Source organism: Agelaius tricolor, unplaced genomic scaffold (genome assembly GCF_023055355.1).
Source record: "Agelaius tricolor isolate 1412-34295 unplaced genomic scaffold, bAgeTri1.0.p SCAF_4, whole genome shotgun sequence".
NCBI lineage: Eukaryota > Metazoa > Chordata > Aves > Passeriformes > Icteridae > Agelaius > Agelaius tricolor.
Window position 1 is genome coordinate 56,654,490 of NW_027269264.1, and position 19,482 is coordinate 56,673,971.

General features: G+C 51.5%; 1 protein-coding gene across 4 annotated transcripts in view; it reads left to right on the forward strand.

The window, feature by feature from the left end:
• Positions 1 to 1,073: 1,073 nt before the first annotated feature.
• CTIF (cap binding complex dependent translation initiation factor) overlaps positions 1,074 to 19,482 on the forward strand; it is a 148,448-nt gene continuing 130,039 nt past the window's right edge. Inside the window, exons 1-2 of one of the 4 annotated variants that reach the window (XM_071425839.1) lie at positions 1,074 to 1,121; positions 2,260 to 2,370. In XM_071425839.1, the coding sequence (XP_071281940.1) occupies positions 2,365 to 2,370 (6 nt within the window). In that variant the 5' untranslated portion in view covers positions 1,074 to 1,121; positions 2,260 to 2,364. Of the gene's footprint in view, positions 1,122 to 2,259; positions 2,371 to 3,079; positions 3,233 to 19,482 lie in introns of those variants that run through there. The other 3 variants (XM_071425838.1, XM_071425841.1, XM_071425840.1) reach the window with 3 other exon arrangements.

A 19,482-nucleotide genomic window follows, 5' to 3' on the forward strand; every position in this document is an offset into this window, starting at 1 on the left:
CCCTGATGCCACCCTGATGTCACCCTGCTGCCACCCTGCTGTCACCTGTCCACATCCCCCACAGCCCCTGGAAAAACAAACCCAGCTCCTTCTCACACCCCTACACGCACTGTGCTCTGCAGGATGGGTCATTTCCCAAGAACCTCAGGCTGGAAGTCGTGTGTCCTGATCCAACGTCCATCTGAGTTCCTGATCCAGAGTCCCCAGTCCTGACACCTTTCAGCTTCCAGCAAGGATTCAGGCGAGTGCTTGGTGGCATTCTGTGACATTTTGTGACGTCTCTAAGCTAAGGATGCCTTGAGCATGTTGGGGCAGGAGCGGGGTGCACGAAGAGGTCCTGGCATGTGGGACCTGGACCTGCTGTGGGGTGCACAAAGAGGTCCCAGCCTCTTTAACATGGAGCCAGGACCTGCTGTTCCCATCCAGGAGCTGGATTTCCATATGCCAAAATGTTAATATTATGGGCTGGTGTTCTCTGCAGAGAGCGAGTTGCTCTAAATAACTATCTGAGATGAATTGTTTTCAGGTTAAAGCTGACACCAGAATTCCAAAAAATAAGCATTAACACAAGAATAGGTCACACCTTTTTTTTCTCCCCCATACAGCAGGAGCATCCCTGTGAAATCCTGGGCCTGGGGGCTCTTGGTTTAGGGGCTTGAGGGCTGGAGGAGATGTGGGGAGGCTGCGTGAGGAGATGAGCTGGGAAAAAAGGATGTGGGCAGAGCCGTTTTCTGCCCTGATGAGCTCTGCAGCTCAGCCGTCACTGGAGAGATGCTATTGGCACTCAGATTAATAATTAAACCATAGTATGATCATAGATAAAAATATGAAAATCTAGGCAGTCCCCCTTTGCTTAAAATACAACAAAATAAAAAGAATCTGGAGCTAAATTAACAATGTGCTCTCCCAATTACAGCCACCCTCCGGTGAATATCAGGTTGTCATGACAACCTGCCCAGCAAACGATAAGGCCCAAAATAAAGCACAGCAGGGAGAGAGATCTTTGGAATCCGATTTTGCTGTCAAAGTAGAATTAAGGTTGCTTCAGAGGCCAGCAATTCTGGTGAATTTATGGCTGCAGTCCTTGCGTTGATGTTCATTAACGTGATCCATTTATCCGGGTAAGTGTGACGGTAGAACCAGACAGGGAGCAACAAAGAATCCATGGTTAGAAATAAAGTTAACCTCTCGAATACAACCCAGACCAAAAGAAAAGGGTGATGATTGTTGGGTGGGTGCTTTTGAGAGCCTGGTGTGGTAAGCAGAAAGTGGTTTAAATTGCTTGTAGGAACATTTCTGGGTGGCTTTGAGAACCAGAGTTGAAGGGATCCAGTGGACTAGAGAGATGTTTAAAACGTGCTTAAATTCCGGTTTTCACATTTCCTGTCTCAGAATTTTGTGTGTTTATATAGAAACACTTGGTTTATCTGCCATGCACAGAGATCTTGGCAAGCTTGAGAAATGGGCTTGTGCAAACCTCATGAAATTAAGCATGGCCAAACACAAGGTCCTCCATGTGGGTTAGAGCAATCCCAGGCACAAACACAGAGTGGCTGGAGAATGGATTGAGGGAGCAGCCCTGGGAAAAGGGAGAAGGTGTTGTGGGTGAGAGCTGGACCTGCCCCAGCCTGAACCCCCCTGCCCTGGGCTGAGCCCCAGCGTGGGCAGCAGGGCAGGGGGGATCCTGCCCCTGTGCCCCTGGGCTCAGGTGAGAGCCCACCTGCAGAGCTGCCCCAGCCCTGGCTCCAGCAGCACAAGGAGCTGGAGCTGCTGCAGCCAGTGCAGAGGAGGCCACGGAGCTGCTGCCAGGGCTGGAGCCCCTCTGCTCTGGAGCCAGCCTGGCACAGCTGGGGCTGCTCAGCTGCACAAGAGAAGGCTCCAGGGACACCTCAGAGCCCCTGCCAGGGCCTCCAGGGGCTCCAGCAGAGCTGCCCAGGGACTGGGGACAAGGCCTGCAGGGACAGCAGCCAGGCAATGGCTCCCAGGGCCAGAGGGCAGGCACAGATTTTGGGCTCTTGGCAATTAGGAATTGCTGGCTGGGAGGGTGGGCAGGCCCTGGCCCAGGGTGCCCAGAGCAGCTGGGGCTGCCCCTGGATCCCTGGCAGTGCCCAGGGCCAGGCTGGATGGGGCTTGGAGCAGCCTGGGACAGTGGAAGGTGTCCCTGCCCATGGCAGGGGGTGGGACTGGATGATCTTAAGGTCCTTCCCACCCAAAGCGTTCTGTAAGTCTGTGAAACACTTGCAGTCTCCTTCTCTTCAGCCCAGTTTGACCCCCCCCCCCCCCCCCCCCCCCGCTCCTTGAAGCCCAGCTGGATGCTGCTTTGTCCTGAGGAGACCATTGCAGCTCTGAACTGAATCCCGATGGATGCAGGTGAGGACACGCGAGTCAGTGTTTGTTCCTGGCGCTGTCTTGGGTGGGTTAACACCGCCCCAAAGGCTGCTCTGAGCCTGGCTGGTCTCTCACCAGCCCTGCAGGGTTTGGGTCTCGGTGGCTGAGGGTCCCAGGGTTTGGGCATCTGAGAGTTCCCCGCCAGATCCCCGGCGTGCAGGACACGGGGGTCTCCGGTCACATCCCGGTGCTGTGGGATCAAGAGGTTCCTGTCAGGCCCCCGAAGGGGTGGATGCGGGGATCTCTGTGAGGGCCCGGGGTGCGGGACCAGCAGATCCCTGCGGGGTGAGGAGTGCGGGGGGTCCCTGTCAGAATCCGGAGTCCCAGATCGGGGGAGTCCTCCCTGTCAGATCCCCGGGGTGCGGGACTCCCGGATCTCAGTCACTTCGCGGGATTGCAGGGTCCGGGCGGTCCCGGTCAAAGCCCGGCTCGCGGGATATGGGAGTCTCCCTCGGAGCCCGGCGGTGCAAGAGGCAAGAGGTCCCTGTCAGATCCCGGGGGTGGGAGGGTCCGGGGGGTCCCTGCCGGATCCCGAGGCTGCGGGGTCCGGGAAGTTCCTGTCAGAGGCGCGGGGCTGCGGCACTCGGGGTGTCCCCGTTCGCTGCCCGCCGTGCGGCCCCCCCGCGGCGGGCAGGCCGCAGCCCCGGACTACATCTCCCGTCAGGGCCGGCGCGGGCCGCGGGCGGAGCGCGGCGCGTCACTGCCCGCCGCCCCGGCCCGTCCCTCTGCCGAGCCGGAGCCGGAGCCGGAGCGTCCTCCCGGGCGGCGCCCCCGGAGCCCCCCGCGCCCCGCGCCGCGCCCATGACCCCCTCAGCGGGGCACTGACTGCGCCCGGCCCCGCACGGTAAGCGTAGCCCGGGGGGGACGTGACACAGCACCGGCCGGGGGGGAGCGAAGGGGGGCGGCGGGGGGAGCGCATCCCGGCTTTTGTCTCCCTCGGAAAGACGCGAACCCCGCGTTTCTGGGCAGGTCTCGGTGCTGGCGGTGTCGCGGCGGCCTCGCCCCGGGGGGGTCCCCCCCGCTCGGTGACAGCCCGTGCGTGGCCGTGGGGCCCCGCCGGGATGCGGCGCTCCCGGCGGAGAGCTCCGGGGCTGGGTTCGGGAGCGCTCCCCGCCTCTGGAAGCTTCCCGGCCGCTCCGTATGGCCGGAGAAGGGCAGGGCTGCCCCCCAGCCCCGCCCCGGGCGAGCCCCCCGTGGGCAGAAGCGCGGGGAGCCCATCGCGTCCCCGCCGCAGCAGCCGCGGCCATCGGCGGCCCCGCGGCGGCAGAGCCGGCGGCAGAGCCCGCACAGCGGCACCGCCGCACAAAGGTGCCCGCCGAGCATCCCCGCGGGCTCCCCTGGGATGGTCCCGGCTGGGGTCGGCGCCCACCCCGCGGGAGGAGCGGCCCCCGGGCTGGGTCCGGGTGTAGCGAGCGAGGAGGGCTCGCCAGAGACCCGGTTTTGTTGTCGTTTTACGGTTATCGTTTTCCTGCAGAGTCACTCTGGCCGCACGTGGTCTCGGGGGCCGTGGTGGGTGACAGTAGGGGACAACAGATGCTGTGGCAGCGGAGCAGCCGGCAGTCGTGGGATGTTTTTTTGCCGCAGCTGCCCCCAGAAATGCTGGACGCTGGGGGCACAGTTGCTGGGTGTCACTGGCCTCCCCGTGCCTCAAAACTCAGTCCTTGGAGTGGTTTTTCCATAGAATGAAACTAAGCTTCACCTCCCGGGGCCATTCCCTGGGTCAGGCTTCTCTGGAAGGGGTGAGATTCCCACCCGTGAGATCCCACAGTGGATGAAGCAGCAATGCCATTAGGTTGGAAAGGGGCAGGTGCTGTTTCTCAGTGCCCCAGAGCCTGGGTGCTTCCTTCAAATGGGCCATTTCCACGTGCCCATGGGTGCCACGTTCATTCCTTCTCCAGCAATCCACCCTGCTCTTTCTCCACCACTGAGGCAGGTATGGGATGAAGCTTAAAATCACAGCCTCATTAACAGAAATTGAAGAGATGGGAGGAAGCAGAAGACAGTCTGAGCTTCCACATTGTTTCTTTCAGTACAAAGATGCCAAAATAAGACCAGATCATTTGATAGTCCCTTCTCTACAAAACCTAGGAAGGCTTTTTGATGGTGGACCACCATCTGAGCATCCCCATTGTGGCAGAGGGGTGCCACACAGGATGGAGGAGGGACCCTCCCATTCTGCTTATGATTTATGTGACCTTGACTAGCAAATATTCACACCTTGTCTCCAGTGAGTGGAAACAGCCATTCTGTTGTGTCCACCAACATTATTTTTCCCTGTGAGTCTCATAAAGGCTTTTCTCTGCCATTGCTGAGCCCAAGGTTCAAGAGCAAAATCTTGTGCTGCATTTTATCCCCTCAAGCCTTGGGTAAGATTTGTAGGCTGTGGTTGCCCTGCACTGAGTGTGTTGTCTTTGGCACAGACGAGCAGTGGCTGTTTCGGGAAGCTCAGGCTGTGCATTTTTTTTTTTTTATCATTTATAAGACCTCAGGTTGCTTTTAAAGCAGAGGAGCTGCAGTTGGATGCTGCTGCAGGTGAAGGTGATGCAGGGAAGCAACTTGTCTTAGGTGATCTGGGGGGTGAAGCCCAGCACCTAGCTACATGAAAGACTGGAGAGAATTTGTGGAGATGAACTGAACTCCAGCCCTGCCTTTGTGATGCCATTTGGAAGAGGGCTGAGGTACCTGAGGGGCTTGGCTGGGTTTGTTTCCATGGCTGAGTCAGCCTGATCCACAAATGGCGTGGGAATGGTCTATGGAGGGTTCCTGAGAGCCATGAAAAACGGAATGCAAAGCATGGATACATGCTTGATGGATGTGAGCCCTGCATCCAGTCTGTGGAAGGGAGGATGGTGGGATGCTGGGCTTTATCTCCACAAGTCTCTTCTTCAGCACTTGATTTTGAATGAGGATAACAATACTCTTTTTGCTCTCTGGGGTACCTCATGTTGGGGTGAACTGCATGGTTGAGTTAATTCTGTGATCTCCTGGTGAGGACAAATTTTGCTGTGTTGACTCTCCCCTCCTTTCCCAATTTGTGTCTCTCTCCTGTTTCTCCTTGCAGCCATCCTTGCTCTCACTTGGTTTTTCCCCAGAAGGAAGGGTCTGAAATTGTGGTAACTGTCACTGGTTGAGATTTTACCCACAGGTCTCTGCAAAGCAGCAAGAAAACCCCTCTGAACCTAATTTAATTTCATGTTCTTACTGCTCAGTTGAGTCTTTGGGGTCCTGTGTATTTGTGAGGAGCTGTAGCTAAAAGTATAGCAAGACCCTGTGTTTTCTGTGGAAGCTGGGGGCAGCTTTTTCAGAGGTGTTTGAGACACATTTAACATTCTTCCATTATGCTCTGATGGAGTAGTTAAATATCATCAATGATTGCACTGTTTTTCACTTTGGCAGAAGTGTTAAGACATTTATGTTACACCATTGTTAAGTTTCAGAACTAACAGTTCGCTGCTCTGTTTGGGCTATGATCAGGTTGGGGAAAGGACAGCAGAAGATTGGAAGTGTTGAGGCTTCTGGTTGAGTAATCTCCATAAATGCCTCGGGATGTTGTGAAACTCCTCGGAGAAGGGGCAGTTCTGCCACTTGAGGATAATTAGCAGATTACTGTGTCCTCTGAAATGAAGGGCTACTGTAGCCAACCAATCATCCTCTGTTTGTTTGAGACTCTGGCTATTTTATTTTTATTTATTTATATACATTTTTGCATATATATGTATGTATTCACTTACAACGTAGATGCCTTCCTGGTGATCCTGAGAGAAGCGTTTCCCCCTCAGTTCAGACTGAAATGGGAGCAACATTGGATGTTCTTAAAACTTTGCTGCATTTAAGCTTCCCTGCTGAAATGAGAGGTTTTGTTTCTTTCACATCTGCCTTGAGCTGTGCCATGGGCAGTCTTGGCTTGCTGGATTTTGCATTGTCATTGTCATTCTGAAGTGCAGAGGTAGCTCAGCAGTGGCCAGAAATGGGAGGTGGTGCCTCTATCACGGATGGATTGCAGAAAACTTATGATGGAAAATCAATAGAATTGAGGCTTTTCTGCTTTGAGTTAGCTCTTGGAGAGTCCTCTCAGGCAGTCTATGGGACACTGAGATTTTAGGCACCCCAGGATGGTTGGGAGCAGCCTTGTGCTCACTCCAGAAAGGGCACTGCTCCTGTCTCCTGTCTTGCACACACAACCCTCAGCCTCCTTGTCCCCGAGGCACGTAGCATTGTGGTCCAGGAGAAGAACTTGGTTTCTGAGGTGGTGGGAGAACCTGTGGTGACAGAGCCAAACCTCTGCCTGTGCCATCTCTGCAGGACCAGTCCTGCCACACCTGTCGGCCAGGAACCTGCTGCAGGTGTATTTCATAACGTGCAGACATTTATCGAGGGCGTCTCCTCTGTGGCAGCTGGCTCAGCTTCATCTCCTTCCCCAGCCCGGCTGCATCCATGCAGGGGGTGTGGTGGTGGTGGAAAACATCTGCATTTCCACCAGGATGGGAAAGGATATGGGTGGGGTAGCATGGATGTGGTGGGGCTGTCCCTGGGATGGAGAGCAGGGCTGGGTGGCTCTGTGGTGTCCCCAACCCCTGGTGTCACAGTGCCTGAGGATGCACGTGGCTTCTTATTTCTCGCCTGGGGTTGGAATGGGTCTGTTGGGTTTGCATGGCCAGGTTTTAGTAATAGGGGGAGCTACCAGGGTCCAGCCAGCTCCAGGACAGACCCCAAGGCCAAGCCCATCAGGAATGATTGTGACATCTCTGGGATAACAGATTTAAGAAGAAAATGAAATGGTTGCCAGTCACTGGCAGTTGTAATTGTGGCCAGAGAGGAGTGAGGTGAGAACAGGTGAGAGGAACAACTCTGCAGACACCAGGCTCAGCACAGGAGGAGGGGCAGGAGCTGCTCCAGGCACCAGAGCTGAGATTCCCCTGCAGCCCGCATAGGGTGTGGGGATGCAGAGATGCACCTGCAGCCCCTGGAGGAGCCCACACCAGAGCAGGGAATGCCTGAGAGAGGCTGTGATCCCTGGGAAGCCCATGCTGGAACAGGGTCCTGGCAGGGATATGCTGATCTGTGGAAACAGGAGCTCATGCTAGGGCAGGTGCACTGGGAGGACTTATGACCCCGGGGGGGAACCCATGCTGGAGCAGCCTGTCCCTGAAGGACTGCACCCCATGGAAGAGTGATCCATGTTGCAGCAGATCATGGAGAATTGTTTGCCATGGGATGAACTCACACTGGAGAAGTTCATGTAGAACTGTGTCCTGTGGGAGGGACCCCACACTGGAGCAGGGGAAGGACTCTGACTTCTCTCCCGCTGACTTCTCTCCCTGAGCAGTGTCAGGAACATCTTGTTCTGAGCTGGTCATAACCCTCATTCCTGTCTCCCTGCAGCACTGAGGGAGGAGGTAGAGCTGGGAAGGAGGGAGGGGTGAGGGTAAGGTGTTGTAAAGATTTATTTTACTTGTCATTATCCTGCTCTTATTCTGTTGTTAATAGATTCAATTAATATTGCAAATTCAAGTCTGTTTTGCCCATGATGGGATTTGGTGAGGGATCTCTCACAGTCCTTATCTCAACTCATCACCCTCTTGCTCTATTTTCTCTCCCCTGTCCAGCTGTGGAGGGGAGTGAGAGATCTGCTTCGGTGATTGCCTGGATTCCAGCCAAGGTCAACCCACTGCAATTGGCCTTAATACAAAAAAAAAAAAAAAAAACACAAACCAAAAACAACAAACTTCTCCCTCCTTTGGGAGCAGGCTCAGCTCTCTGGGACTGGTTTGTACAGGCTGTTCTACTCTGGAGAGGCTTCACCACCCCTGGAGCCTGCCCTGCACCAGAGCAGAAGCTACTGGGAGACACACAGCTGCCACCAGCTTGCTTGCCCAGGCACCTGCAATGCAACTGCAATTACCAGGGTTCATAATTAGTTCTGAAAAATGCTTTTGAACTCTTGAAATCCTGCAGGAGCTGTGTTGCTTGGCTGGCATTCACCAGGACCTTGAGAGAAGCTGGTGTTCACAACCAAGCTGTTGCCAGTTGTGTTAGGTGGCTGCTGGCTTGGGACACGAGTAGTTGGGTTGGCATGGGAGGAGTGTCTTGGGAGGCTGTGGCACAGGAGGGTCCCTCACATCAGCTGTGCCATACCATATGTTGGGGATCTCACCCCATAAACCCCCCAAATTACTGTTGGGATGGTCTGCTGCCAGGTGGAGCACTGATAGGGCAAGGGGCAATGGCTTTAAGCTGAAAGGTGGTAGATTTGGGTTGGATGTTAGGAGAAAACTCTTCTCAGTCAGGGTGCTGAGGCCCTGGCCCAGGGTGCCCAGAGAAGCTGTGGCTGCCCCTGGATCCCTGGAAATGTCCAAGGCCAGGTTGGACAGGACTTGGAGCAGCCTGGGACAGTGGAAGGTGTCCCTGCCCATGGCAGGGGTTGGAACCAGATGGTCTTTAAGGTCCCTTCCAACCCAAACCATTCTAGGATTCTGTGTTTCCATGAAATAAGCAGTTGTGACCCTGAGTTTTTCACATAATTTGATTACATCTCACAAGTCTATCTGTGCTGCCACAGTGCTTTTGAGCTACAACAGAAATGCCCTGCAGGTGTTTCAGGAGTCTTGGCTGTCCCCAGCTTTGAGCACCTCTCTTGTGAAGCCAAAGCTTTGTGAGTGACATGGAGCTGGTTTTGGGTGGAGCAGCCTTGGGTGAGCCTGGGGCTGGGGCAGCTTCGCAGAGGCTGGGCTCACCTGTGGCTGTGAGCTGCTCCTCCTCATATGTGGTCCATGGGGATGTCATTTTGGGGCCAGCAGCTTCTGCAGGTATCCTTGAAGGATGGCAGTGTCTGCAGAAACACTCCTTGGTGTTTGTTAGTCAGGGATTTTTGCAGGAGTTAAACTGGAGTAAATTTTAAAGGATGTTTTCATCCTGTATAGAAGTGTGTGCTCCAGTCACTGGCCGGTGTGTGGTGTAGTCTAGGTCCAGCCAGCCAGCCCAAAGCAGTAGTCTGGAATCATGGAATCATCATCTGCAAATCATGGAATCAGAATCACTAAGGTTGGGAAATACTACTAAGAGCACCAAATCCAATCGTCAATCCAGTACCACCATATTCACTACCATGTTCACTACCAAACCATGTCCTCAAGTGCCACATCCACATGCTTTTGGAACACTTCTTGGAATGGGGACTCCACCACTGCCCTGGGCAGCCTGTGCCAGTGCCTGACCACCCTTTCAGTGGATGACTTTTTCCCAATACCCAATTTCAACTTCCTCTGGTGCAGCTTGAGTCCTTGTTCTCCGTCATGTCACTTATCACCTGGAAGACTTGTCTGGCCCCCACCTGGCTTCACCCTCCTGTCAGGGAATTTTGGAGAGTGAGGATGTCCCTTCTGAGCCTCCTTTTCTCCAGGCTAAATGCTGGTTTGTTTTTGGGTGCTGCATTTCGCTGTATTACCCATCCAGAAGCAAATCCCCTGGGGCTAGAGGACTCCTGGGCGCCGTGTCCAACTGCAGTGAAGCCAGGGAGCATTTTAATTACATGTCATCAAAAATACCATGTTGTGTGTCTCAGCAAGAGAAGAAAAGGAAGCAGGAAGGGTTGTGGTTGTGCTGTGATTGTCAGCTGGAGGTTAATAACAATGTTTTGTGTTTAAGAAGGTGTTTGCTTTGCACAGCAAGAGGAGAGAGGAGTGTATCGTATGCCTGAACCCACGGGAATTGTATTCCCTTAAATCAGGGCATATTGTTGATCCAGGGAACGTTTCTTCCCAGCCAGACGATCACCTTGGAGGTGTCTTTGATTTTATTTTCCTTTGGCTTAGGAAGCTGGGCTGGTGATCGTGAAATTTGCAGCAGTAATTTTTGCAGCGGGAGGTTTTACAGGACGATATGGAGGCTCGGGGGGTGCTTTGGGAAATGATTTCTGCATTTTTCTTGCCATGTGCACCTTTCATCCTTGCGAGTGAGGAGATGAACCAGGTGAAGTTTTCAGGGTCCTGGCTGTGATGTCTGCAGATGCCTTTAAAGGAAGAGGAGGCCACAGGTGTGGATGAAGGCTGTGCTGAGGTGGTGGACAGCTTTCTCTCCCAGCTTTTTCCTGTTCTTTTGAGATCAGCAGTTTCTCACACCCTGACAGCAGCTCTGCAATGAAACACACACTTCTGGAAAGCTCTTGTGGTGGATGCTGAGTTTTCCATCTCTCCCTGCATCCCTGCTCTGTCCATCCCTGTGCTAGCCAGGCACAGGCAGATGAGTGTTTTTCCTGCCTTTGCAGGTGCTCAGAGCAGCATCAGTCATGGGCAGGACATCACAGCCCCGTGGAGTGTCAGCAGAGCCGCAGCATCCCTCCCTGCCAGGATGCTCTTAGTGCCAAGATTCACCTCAGGGCACTGGTCCTCTCCCCATCCTGCATTTGGGAGCATCTGCAGAGCACACATTGTTTTTCTCAAAATTGATTTTGAGAAAAAGTACTTGCTTCACTTTTTTTTTTTGATAGATATATTTTTGTCACATAGGGTGAAAGATTCATTTATCGACTGCAGTCACTTTGAAGCGTCTCTCCTGTTTTTATGCCTGCTTTTTTTTTTTTTTCCAATGAGCAGAAATGAGGCTTATGCACTCAGACTAACTGTCACTTGCTATTCCTCCAGAACCTTTTTTAATATCTAATATCAGCCAAATTTGACAGAGGAGGGCATATTTTGGAGATAAGAACTTACAGGCTGTAAGAAAGAGGGTAGAAAAGAGAAATGTAAATTCTTTCTTGTCTTCAAGGAGAGGCTGCATCAGTCGTAAACTTAAATAATGTCTGTCTGGGTGCAAGAAGGTTGGTTAATTCTTAAGTAAATTACCTTAGTAATTCACTACAATTCATTTAAGGAAATAAACCAAATCATTTTCATCATGGGAAAGGAGGAGTTGGCTGTAGGGATGCTGCCAGGGAGGGTGTGCTGGGATGATGCTAGATAACTTTTAAAGGTTCCTCCCTACCCAAACCATCTCCTCTCTCCTCTCCTCCTCTCCTCTCCTCTCCTCTCCTCTCCTCTCCTCTCCTCTCCTCTCCTCTCCTCTCCTCTCCTCTCCTCTCCTCTCCTCTCCTCTCCTCTCCTCTCCTCTCCTCTCCTCTCCTCTCCTCTCCTCTCCTCTCCTCTCCTCTCCTCTCCTCTCCTCTCCTCTCCTCTCCTCTCCTCTCCTCTCCTCTCCTCTCCTCTCCTCATCAGGTGTTATACTATGACTGCTCCTGATAGTGATGTTCCATGTGTTATCATCTGCAAGTTCACACAGTCCTTGCAGGCTGAGGTGTGGGTAAATTCTGCCCCAGAAGCTTGCTCAGACACTTGCCAGGCTCAGCACAGTTTCCCATCAGGACTGAGGTCATGGCTAGGAGCATCGCCTGGAGAAGATGAGGCAGCATTGCAGTGGCTTTTCAGCATCAGCCATGGTCCATGAGCTTGCCTTGGAGCTGGAGATGCTGTTAAAAGTGATTAGTGAGCTTCCAGTTCCCAGAGGAACCAGGGATGATGGTGTTCTGCCCTTCGCTGCTGTTGTTCCCATTACAGCTGCAGCAGGAGGCTGCCTCTTCTGTCCCTCTCCCTTCTGCTGTCACTATGTGCACTTTGATTTTTGGTTTTTTTAATTTTTTTTTTTTTTTTACACATTTTTTTTACAGGAATTCTCTTCCTTTTTTGTCAGCTCAGAGAATGATTTTCCTTACGCTCTTCTCTATTCAGGGCTGTGGGGGAGGAAGTGACTCAGCCTTTCCCCCCACTCTGATTTGCAGAGTCATCCCTTGCTGGCTTTGCGAGTTTTTCCTTGAGCACCTCCAGTTACGCTGGCTTCATTCAGCAGGAGCATTCCCGCCTCATTCCGGCAGGGAAGGGCATGGTGGGGAAGGATGAGCCCTCAGCAGGATCTTTCCCTGTGCCAGGAGCAGAGTGAAGCAGCGAGCAGGCCGTGCTGCCAGACCTGCGGCAGCTCCAGGTCTCCTGTCTGCTCCTTGTCCGTGCGGACATCTGTGGAGGAAGGGCCAGCCAAATGGAATTTCGAGGGCTGGCCTGGTCATACTGTTAAAAAAATGATGGAATGTGATGTCATGGGCTCTTCCCAGGAGGGGAGGTGGCTCAGGCTGTGCTGCTGGCACTGCTGGAGGATGCCCTGCTCGCCTGGGTGATGGTGGGTGGGGTGAGGGTGGGTGATGGATGGGTGGTGACACGGCTCCATGCAGGACTGCTGCCAGCTTGCCTTTCATGGCAGGGCTGAAACGGCTGCTAAATACCAGGGAGGACACACTGCCTGCTCTGCTCTCCACAGGGCTTTCAGACACTGCTGCTCTGCAAGGAAGCCAATAAATCATCTGCCACTCTAAGTGATACCAGGCATTCTGGTGTCCCGTGTATAAAAAACAAGTGCATTAGTTTTGGGTTAATTATTCTTCTACTCTGAAAGCCAGCATAGCTCTGCTTCTTTCTAAAGGGCAGAAGGGAAAATAAAAAGGAGATGAAACTCCCAAGCCCCCTAGAATCTTACCACTCTGCTCCCAAATCAGATACTCAAACCCTAACAGCAATTTTGATCTGCTGGGGGAATTCCAGCATGCATCACTTACTGCTTTGCTTTATAACACAAGGAAGTCTGGCATCAAAAATGAATATTTGTGTGGCCGTGAGGGTGGTGCTGGGAAGGACAAAGGTGGTCATCATCTAGAAATACTCCAGTAACCTCTCTTGGGTTTAGACTTGCTTGTGTTCATCTATCTTTTTTCTCCTCTTTTAAGAAGTCCAGCCACATCAAGAACCTGTCCTCACAGCATCCTGTGCTCTGCCTTAGGCCATATTAGCTGCCTTCTGAACATCTCTGTCTATTGATTAAAGCATTAGGAGGAATGTCAGCTTGGAAGCAATGGGTTTGATTAGCCAATTATTTTAACAAAAAAAGAGGTGAGCTTTGATTAAAAGTACAGAGGGAACTGTAGTAAGTCTTTTTTAATGTGCTGGAAGGGAGGTCAGAGCACATAACCAAATGAGAACATTGGTCAGGATGTTAATGAGGGGAGTTTGGAAGCTGAAGGTCAACATTGTGCATGACATCTTCTGCATGACCTAGGAATATGGAAAATTATTGGTGTATATTTAATGAGGGCTGCTGGTTTTTGGCTAGTGAACTGTAGGGAGTGTAGGCACTTCATGGTTGCATGAAGCACACAGGAAACAGTTGAGTCTGTAGGATGCTATTCTTGTGTGAAGGTTGGGTTTAACTTGGATCAGTCAGTCAGTGGAGTAATTACATCCCGAAGTACTTAATGAATTCAGAGGATCATACAGTCGTGGAATGGTTTAGGTGGGAAGCACCTTAATATCATCCAGTTCAATTCCCTGCCATGGGCAGGGACAACTTCCCAGGTTGCTCCAAGTCCCATCCAGCCCGGCCTTGGGCACTCCCGGGGATCCAGGGGCAGCCCCAGCTGCTCTGGGCACCCTGGGCCAGGGCCTGCCCACCCTCCCAGCCAGCAATTCCTAATTGCCAAGAGCCCAAAATCTGTGCCTGCCCTCTGGCACTGGGAGCCATTGCCTGGCTGCTGTCCCTGCAGGCCTTGTCCCCAGTCCCTGTGCAGCTCTGCTGGAGCCCCTGGAGGCCCTGGCAGGGGCTCTGAGGTGTCCCTGGAGCTTCTCTTGTGCAGCTCAACAGCCCCAGCTGTGCCAGGCTGGCTCCGGAGCAGAGGGGCTCCAGCCCTGGCAGCAGCTCCGTGGCCTCCTCTGCACTGACTGCAGCAGCTCCAGCTCCTTGTGCTGTTGGGAACTCCAGATGCTCTGCAGGTGAGGTTTCACCTGAGCCCAGGGCAGAGCTTGGATTTTCTACAGCTGACAGGTGGGAAAAGCTTGCTGGTGTCAACACAGCTGTGTGGACTGCAAGCAGGAGGCATCACAAAACCATCCCGTGCTGTTTGTTGTTGTTTGGGTTGTTCTAGGGATCTGTTGTGTGTTGTAGGGGCAGGTGAGGTATTGATGAGGTGTTCAGAAAGAAGCAGCTTAAAAAACAATGTGGAGGCTCCAGTGAGGGATTGTCTGCCTCCTCTGTTAAGAAAAGCAAATGTCTTTTGGAAGGTGGTGGTTGTACTCAAATCAGTGCAAGGAGGGAGCCTGGAAAGCCCAAGCATAGGTGGCTGGTTTCTGTGCTCTGGGCTGGAGGTTAGGCCCCAGTAGTAGATGGCCAAATCAGAGACTGGCAGATGATGGCACAGGTGGGGAGGAAGAGCCAAGAGCAGGTTGGAGCAGTGAGCACATCCTCCTCTTTGGTCTGCCCTTCCTGTTTGCTTGATCTGGGGTCAAACATCTGGATGTGATCTCAGTCCAGCCCACACTCTGGGCCTGCAGCTGTGGCTCTTTCAAGTCCTTGAGCCCCGAGGCTGCCAGCATGGGCAGAGCTGATGGCAAACTGTCCAGGAAGGAGGAGATGAGTAATAAAAAGATTCTGTCTCCCTTTCTCCAGGGAAAAGTGCATTCCCTGTTCAGCACTCGCTGCATGGGACCATCCTCTGCCTCCCAGAGCAGGCAGCTTTGCTCAATGGGATTGTCATGTACTTGAATTTCATGTCAGCCTGATTCCTCTCCTAAAGGTCAGCCTGACCTTGCTGTGTTATGAAGTTTCTTCTGGTTTTCACTAAGCTTAAAGTATGTCTTTCTTGCTTTGTCCGGAAAATCTGGGCTCAGGGAAGATCTCCATAGATAAGATCCTGGAGTTCTTCTGGGTTGAAGTAAGGTCCTCTGGTCCAGCCCTCTGCTCAGTGCAGAGCCAGCTTTGACATCAAACCTGCTCAGGGCCTCCTCCAGCTGAGTCCTGCTGCTGTTTCCAAGCTGCACACCCAGATCTCACACTCAAGTTACATGTTGGCTGCTGAACCACAGCTCAAAGCAAAGGAATTTTCCAGTATCCCATCCGAGTTTCCCAAGCTTCACCTACGGATCCCCAGACCTGGAGTTGAGCAGCTGCAGCTGTTTGCTGCTGGAGGAGGCTTTCTGCTGCTGGTGTTTCCCGTGCCCCTGGCATTCTGCTGCCGGGATTCTCGGCTCCTGGGGGGTATCAGCACTCCCGGGCGGAGCGGCAGCGCGTGTGTGTGCTGGGGAGGCTTATCGCCAAGTGACCTAATTATTGTAATCTCGCTCTTCCCTAGATAGTGCAGGTTTCCTTGGCTCTCACGAGGCTTCACGGGTTTTTCCAAGCTGTTCTTTGATTTATTGTCTGTCTCCCAATAATAATATTCTTTCGCTCAGGCTAGGTGAAGCCTGAGAGTAAGGGTTGTAGCCAGGGAGAGTGTAATACTTGTGAACTGCTTTTCCTGCTCCAGTGGCCATCCTGCTGGGTTTGGTGGTCCCAGCCTGTCAGACTTTCCAGGCAGCCCCCCTGCAAGGATTTCTTTGCTGCCATGGTCTTCATCACAGCTCCCTCCTCTTCCCCCTGCCCTGATTGTACATGTGCATCATCTTACTGCAGAAATCCTCTGCCTGCCAAAGTTAACAAGTGAAAACCGTGCCGTGCCACTTTCTGCCCAGCTCTTGGATGCAGAGTTGTTGCCTGTCCCTTTCTTTCTTTAGTTACCCATCCCATTCTATTTGTTACCTGTTCCATTTTTTTGTTGCCTATCCCATTTTTTCTTGTTTTCTATCCCTTCTTTTATGTTGTCTGTCCCATTTTTATGTCCCTTATGCCCCATCTCATTTGTGTTGTTCTTCCTGATCCCCTTTTTGTTTGTTTGTTTTTGGGTTTTGGTTGGTTTTGGGTTTGTTTTTGGGTTTTTGGCCTATCATGATTTTTTTATTCTCTATCCCATTTTTTCTTCCCTTTTCTCTCCTCACTGTGGTTTCTCCCTTCTCTACCTGCCTCTTTTCCTGTTTATAATATGTTTATTTGGCTAGAGTTATAGGCCAGGTGCCTTTTAGACGTGCCAAATTCTTATTTTTTTCCAGCAAGACAGGGGTTTGCAGCATGTTATCAGGGTTTAACATGTACTTCAACATTAAACAAATAAAGCCTAGGACAGAAAGAAAAAAATCAAGTCCAGCCCAACAACAAAACATTGCAACCTGGGATGAATTTCCTCCATTCAGGCACTTGATTTTCTTCCTGTAAGCTGTATCTGGGATTTTGGAGCTCAGAGCTCCATGCTTGGGCAGAGAATAACTCACGTAATGTGGTGCCTCCTCGCAGGAGCAGGGCTTACTGCTAAGCTTCCCGGTTAAACCACCTGATGGGATCAGCAGAGGTTAGCAGCACCGCAGGGGCTTGGTGGCAGAGGGCTTGGAAAACAACAAGTCAGCAGCACTGCCCTGAAAACCTGTTTTGTTTGGGGCTTTTTGTCCCCTCGCCCTGCACGGGATCCAGTTGGACCTGAAAGGGAGTGGGAGAGGACGGAGCGGGGCATCACACGAGGCTTCTTTATCTGCTGGGATTTCTGCACCCCTGGGTGTTATCTTGTGCAGTGCCTGATAGTCTCTGGAGAGTAAATATTTTCTCCTGCGGCAGAGCAGCCCGTGGAGGAGCTGGGAACAAGCCAAGGCAGAGGCGTTGCTGAGAGGTTAAAGCCTGAAAGGGCTGACACAGGGCTTGTGCCTGGTGTTAGACCTTGCCAGCAGAATTGGGGCTGTACCAGTGCCCCTTCTTTTTGAGAGAGTGTGAGTTTCCATTTTCCTTGTTTCCCTCTGTAGAAAGGGAGGTTCCTAACTTTCTAACTTTCAAGTGGATTGCAGTAACAGTTTAACTTGCAAATCTTCTTTTCTGAAGCACTGCTGCGTCCTTTGGGTGGATGCTCCAAGTTATCCTCAGATTCTCAGTGAATGCCCTTCAACACTAGGCCATAAAACAGATAGTTAATGCTAACTCCATTTTTTCCCTTAATTAGCCTGTAGAAAAATCATAGTGCTAAGGATAGTTGTGAGGAATAAGAGTGTTTTTGGCTGTGCTCAATGAGAATAGATATTTTTATTTTATTGAAACAGGAAAACAAATAATGTCAAGTCCCATTTCAATCCAAAATGAAATGTGGTTTCAATTATTTTGCACTATAATGGAGAGTTGTGGAAATTCAGTGTACATCAGCACAAAATAAAACAAAAAATCCTTTGTTAAAAAATACAAAACTCTAAAAAGAAGTGAAACCATTTTTTTTCAGTGTTTCCTTCCCAGTGGTTTGGCTGCAGTGACTTGACCAAAACTGTTTAAAATTCATCAACCAAATCTGGGGTGCTGTCAAACAAGTAATTTTTAAAAATTATTATTGTTATTATGGGATAGGTTCAGACTTCTGCTTCTTCAAGGGTGAATTTTGTTCCTCTGAAGGCTGTGACAGAGGAGAAACATGACCCTTGTCCCACACTGGTGGAGGGGGCATCTGTGGCTTGAGTGCCAGGTGTCACCTCTGGTTCCTGGTGCTGGAAGGCCTTTGGATATCATGGATATGTGGGAATGCTCATCAGCAGCAGGGTGTTTCCAGAGGCCAGGGTCCTCAGGAAGCACTGGCACAAAGTTTCCCAGAGAAACTGTGACTGTTCCATCCCTGGAAACGTCCCAGGCCAGGTTGGATGGGGCTTGGAGCAATCTGTGTTAGTGGAAGGTGTCCTGCCCACGGCAGGGGTGGCACTGGATGGCTTTTGAAGTCCCATCCAACCCAAACCATTCCATGGTTCTATGAAACCCCTAGGAGGAGTGGGAAGAACCTGCCCCAAACCCCAGAGTTTTGTGTTTATCTTGGCATTCTTGGCGTCTTCCTCTGAAGCCTCCAAGTCCTGCACTACCTCAGCACTAGGAATGAGGTTTATTTTCTTTCATACTGTACAATTTATTGCAGAAGTGCCTTTTCCAGTCCCATGTTAAATTCTGCTGCTGAATTGTTGGGTCATAGAGATCCCTCAGACGGACATCTCTACCCTTTGCTGACACCCAAGAGCTGGGAATGGTGAGGCTCTACCTTCAAGGGTATACCTTTGATGGTATATCCCTAAGCAGCTTCTTGATTAATCAAATTCTGCCTTACCTCTTTTCTTTCCTTTTTTCCTTTTTTTTTTTTTTTTCCTGCAAAGCAATATAGTTTGAGCTCTCTATTTAATCTCTGAAGTCAAAGGTACATGAATAGCAGGCATCCTGCTGGGGTGTTTCTGCTGAAGCTGCAGATGCTGCTCCCCTGTGCTGCACCTGCAGCCCTCCCACCATGATCCCACTGCCCTGCTGCATCCTTTGGGTGGGTGCCACAAGTTATCCTCACTGTGAATTGTCCTCAACAAATAATTATTGCTTGCTCTAGCTTTTTCTCTTAATTAGCCTGTAGAGAAATCATGGTGCCAAGGATAGTTGTGGGGGACAAGAGTATTTTTAGCTGGGTTCAATGAGAACAGATATTTTGTTGAAACAGGAAACAAAATAATGTCAAGTCCCGTTTCAATCCCAAATGAAACGCCTTAAATTACTTTGCACCATAATGGAGAGCTGTGGAAATTTAGTGTACCATGAAAGAAAAGAGGAGTATTTGTGTTTTACAAGAGAGGGAGGTGGGGCAGGATGGACGAGCTGGTGTCATACCAGTCACACATGAAGTGCATGGCACATTTGGGTCCATGGTGGATGCAACAGCTGGACACAAAGAGCAGCTCAAGGGTATTTTGGGACAGATGTTATGTTCTTGTCCCCAGTACACCAGCAGCAGTACTGGAACTCAACAAGGCTTTCTTGCACTGCATGAAGAGAGCCTACAGGAAGATGGAGAGAGGCTTTTGTGGTGACAGGACACAGAGGGATGGCTTCAAACTGCCAGAGAGTAGATTTAGACTAGATATTTGGGAAAAAGTAGGTGTCGAGGCCCTGGCACAGGTTGCAGAGGGAATTTGTGTCTGGCCCATCTCTGGAAGTGTCCAGTGCCAGGCTGGATGAGGTTTGGAGCAACCTGGGACTGTGGAAGGTGTCCCTGCCCATGGCAGGGGGTGAACTGGAAGATCCCTTCCCACCCAAAGCATTCTGTGATTCTGTGGTCTGAGACCTGGGGTTAGCAGAAGGGACTGGTGTCAGGGTCACTGACAGCAGGGAAGATTAGAACACAGGGTTGGTAAATCCCAAAGCTGTCTT